General features: G+C 36.9%; 1 protein-coding gene across 1 annotated transcript; it reads left to right on the top strand.

The window, feature by feature from the left end:
- Nucleotides 1-854: 854 nt before the first annotated feature.
- LOC111670058 (catechol O-methyltransferase domain-containing protein 1-like) lies at nucleotides 855-3368 on the top strand (the record flags this gene model as incomplete). Its single annotated transcript, XM_023426614.2, has 5 exons — nucleotides 855-1012; nucleotides 1113-1231; nucleotides 1936-2041; nucleotides 2737-2855; nucleotides 3342-3368. Coding segments are annotated over exons 1-5 (426 nt in total), but the record flags the coding sequence as incomplete, so codon positions are not given.
- Between the last annotated feature and the right edge of the window lie 5 nt (nucleotides 3369-3373).

Here is a 3373-nt window from a genome sequence, read left to right as displayed (position 1 = left end):
CTACACCAGAAAACGAACAAAAACAAAAAACTCCTTCACCCTCCTACCACTAAGTGGCAGCATTGCAAGATGTAAGTTAGTGAAAAAAATATATCAATACTGTACCATAACCTACCTATGTTAGGTTAAGTGTAAAATGAGGTTACATTTACTCCATTTTAAAAAAGAAACTAAAGCTGAAATATTTCTAGAACTTTATTTGAACAGTTTCATCATGACATACACCCTGTCAGAAATAGTTCTTAACGAATGGTGGATGCTTTCTGAAGCTTTTATCTAAAGCTTATTAAAAAAACGCTGATACTGACGTTTTTGTCTCTGGATACTGTTCGTAGTTGATTTTTATTTTTTACTGAGCACATTTAAAACAAACTGCAGCTCCATATGCTCACCTTTAGCCAAATGTGATGGAATTAACAACACAGTGAGGACAGTGTTGTCTTGTAAAATACATGAACTTTATAAAATAGCCCACATTTCACAGATATACAGCACAGAGTAATAGTGTAGGAGGATGATGAGAACAAACACAGATAAAACAGTTCAAAGTGTCTGTGTCTGGATTGCAAAATAAGTGACGTGCTTTTGAGATTTAGGGCTTCAGCAAATAGATACAGCAGCCTCATCGAACAAAATTTGGGTCAGTGTTGGTGCCTTTGTAAAAGAAGGACTTTTGTCGTTGAACTCTGCTGCGATTTTCAAGAATTTAAGTTACTTTTTAAAAAGTCATATATTGCTTAAGAAAAATATTGTTGGCCAATTTTTTTAAATGATGTTTATAACAAATGCCCCTACTTTTGCAATATAACAGAGAAATCAATAAGACGAACCTCCCTCTCAAAGGTTAAGCAAAACAAACACAGATGGTATTGTACAAAAAGGACTGACACAGATTCAGCACCTTCAAATGAAAGCTGTTCAACCTTTCTTTTAACAAAGACCGGAGCCCAGACCATAATGGCTGCAGACATTAAAATGCTGTTTTGTGTTGGATTTGCTGTTGTATTAACAGGTATGAGACGACTGAGGAAGGGTGTGTAATCTGCTTGGTGGGAGAGATCCCTGGGATTGGTGATAACAGTAGTTGTTCTTCTGTTTTTCCTGTTGGTCAGGTGTGGGACAGTCTGCCTTCACTGGGAAGAGCCACAGCAAGGGAAAGGACGATCTGGTGCTGCAGTATGTAGTTAACAACTCTCTGAGGGAGGATCCGATCCTCACCAAACTCAGACTGGTAAGTAAGCCAGAGTCTCATTTGGAAACGAGGATGATAACTTAATCGCTGATTTCATAACACTTTGATTATTGTTAATTTATTAGTTGTCTTAGTGATACATCCCTGTATTGCTTACTGAGTGTTTCAGTGTTATGCTGCACAGCCTCTGACATGTTCAACCCAAAAGATCTCATGTTGCATCCAAGCTGATATCTTTAAATTGGGTCCCCATCAAATTCAGTTCAGGATTCTTTTGATCACCTTTAGTTTAGCATGGGCGGGCACGTTCCTACATTAATCTACATGCCGAAGCCACCAGCAGATTATTTAGGTCAGAAGGCTGGATGACCATCCTGCGCTCCAGGCTAAAAAACTAAAGATGATTGTGCCTTTGAAGTTGTTGCTTCTAAAACTTGGATTTCACCACCACGGGATTAAACTTCTCTGGAACACTCTGCTACTGCTTCTGTTTTTGTGCGGTATTTTCACTTCATTATCTTCACTTTGTATGCAACTACAATAAACTTTAAAGAATTACCACTATAAGAGTGAAGCAGTACAAATGTTTACCACTAGAGGGCTGCACAATGTTAAAGAACAGCACAGAGTCACTTCAGTCTAACAAGGTGATACCTCCAGTGCAAAGGAATATGTTGTTTATCCAATTACTCACACAATATAATGATTTATAAAGATGAAATGATTTTATATTTTCATTTCAGAGAACCCTTGAAGACCCATGGAGTGTCATGATGGTTGCCAGTGAACAAGCCCAGTTTATGGCAAATCTCATTAAACTGATCAATGGAACTAAAGCCATTGAAATTGGTGAGGTTATGTTAGGTTTACAAACACATTAAATGATAATCTATGGAAGCACCGAAAGGCCAAACTAATTGGATTTTTAGCCCCACGAAAAAACCCTCAATAACATCTGAATACCAAGTGTCCCACAGGTGGGACTGTGTATTTTAAAGGGCTTAAAGCAATTGAGATATATAATTGGGAAATTAAACTACTACTGAATACTGAATGCTGAAAATAATACCACTGACTTTATGAAACTAAAATATCTTACTCTGAAAGCCATTTATTGATAAGAGCCTTGATACTGAAGTTCGAATTTAAGTATCTGAATGAAAATCCATTTTAAGCAACTGACTTGAATATAATTTTTAGATCTGTAAATGACCAGTTGATTTCCAGCAACTTCAATTTAGTGTTTTCAATACTGACCATGTGAAAATAAGTTTTTGGAATTGCACAACCTGAAATTGCCAACTAGAAATTTTAACTAGGGCAATTCAAACCAAATTAATTTTGGAAGATTGTGATTCTATAAATTTAGCAGTTTTCAAATTTCAACGTTAACTTAGGTATTTGGTTGATTTTGAGATTCAAATCCACATAAGGCCTTTCTTTGCTCCCACAGGAGACTCTTATCTTTCAATCATCTTGAAAGGACTAAAACTATAATTCCAAGGTGACGTTTGTTAACAGTTAGTATTGTATTTATCCTGCAGGGATGTACACAGGGTACAATGCACTGAGCATGGCTTTGGCCATGCCAGAGAATGGATGTGTGGTGGCTTGTGAAATAGACGACAACTATGTGAACATCGCCAAACCATTTTTTAAAGAGGTGACAATTTTTTTTTCTCTCAACAGCATGACTTAAACTGAGCCATCCATAAAATGTTGTCTACGAGAGATAGAGGCAAATAATGTGAAAGTTAGGATTTGTTGATAAAACCTTACACCTAATCTAGAACAGGTTACATTACACAAGTGCATAACATCCAATTCCTGGCACTAGTGCAACGTTTAGATTTGGCACTTTGCAAGTTTAGTGAGACTGATTGTTGCCTCTGTCAGAGCAAAATTGTGCAGCAGACAGCACACTGTACATCTACCTTCTGTCAGTCCGTCTTCACAAACTGCTGCAGGCTGGAGAGAAAAAAGGTGTCCACTCAGGAAACTGTGTCACATAAAGATGCAAAGCCAAGCAGTAAAATCAATTCCTGTTTAAACCTTCCTTAATATTCTCTTTAAAAAACAATTAAAGAGGAAAAAATAGTTAAAAGCCCTGCACAACTAATTAATTCACTCAATGTAACCTTTTCTATAGGCTGGAGTTGAAAATAAGATAGATGTGAGACA

The sequence above is a fragment of the Seriola lalandi genome, unplaced genomic scaffold, assembly GCF_002814215.2.
Source record: "Seriola lalandi dorsalis isolate HSWRI2012SDOR001 ecotype SW California unplaced genomic scaffold, Sedor1 jcf7180002054832, whole genome shotgun sequence".
Lineage (NCBI taxonomy): Eukaryota > Metazoa > Chordata > Actinopteri > Carangiformes > Carangidae > Seriola > Seriola lalandi.
The sequence above is the reverse complement of the archived record's forward strand: the minus strand, read 5'-3'. Positions and strand labels throughout refer to the sequence as shown.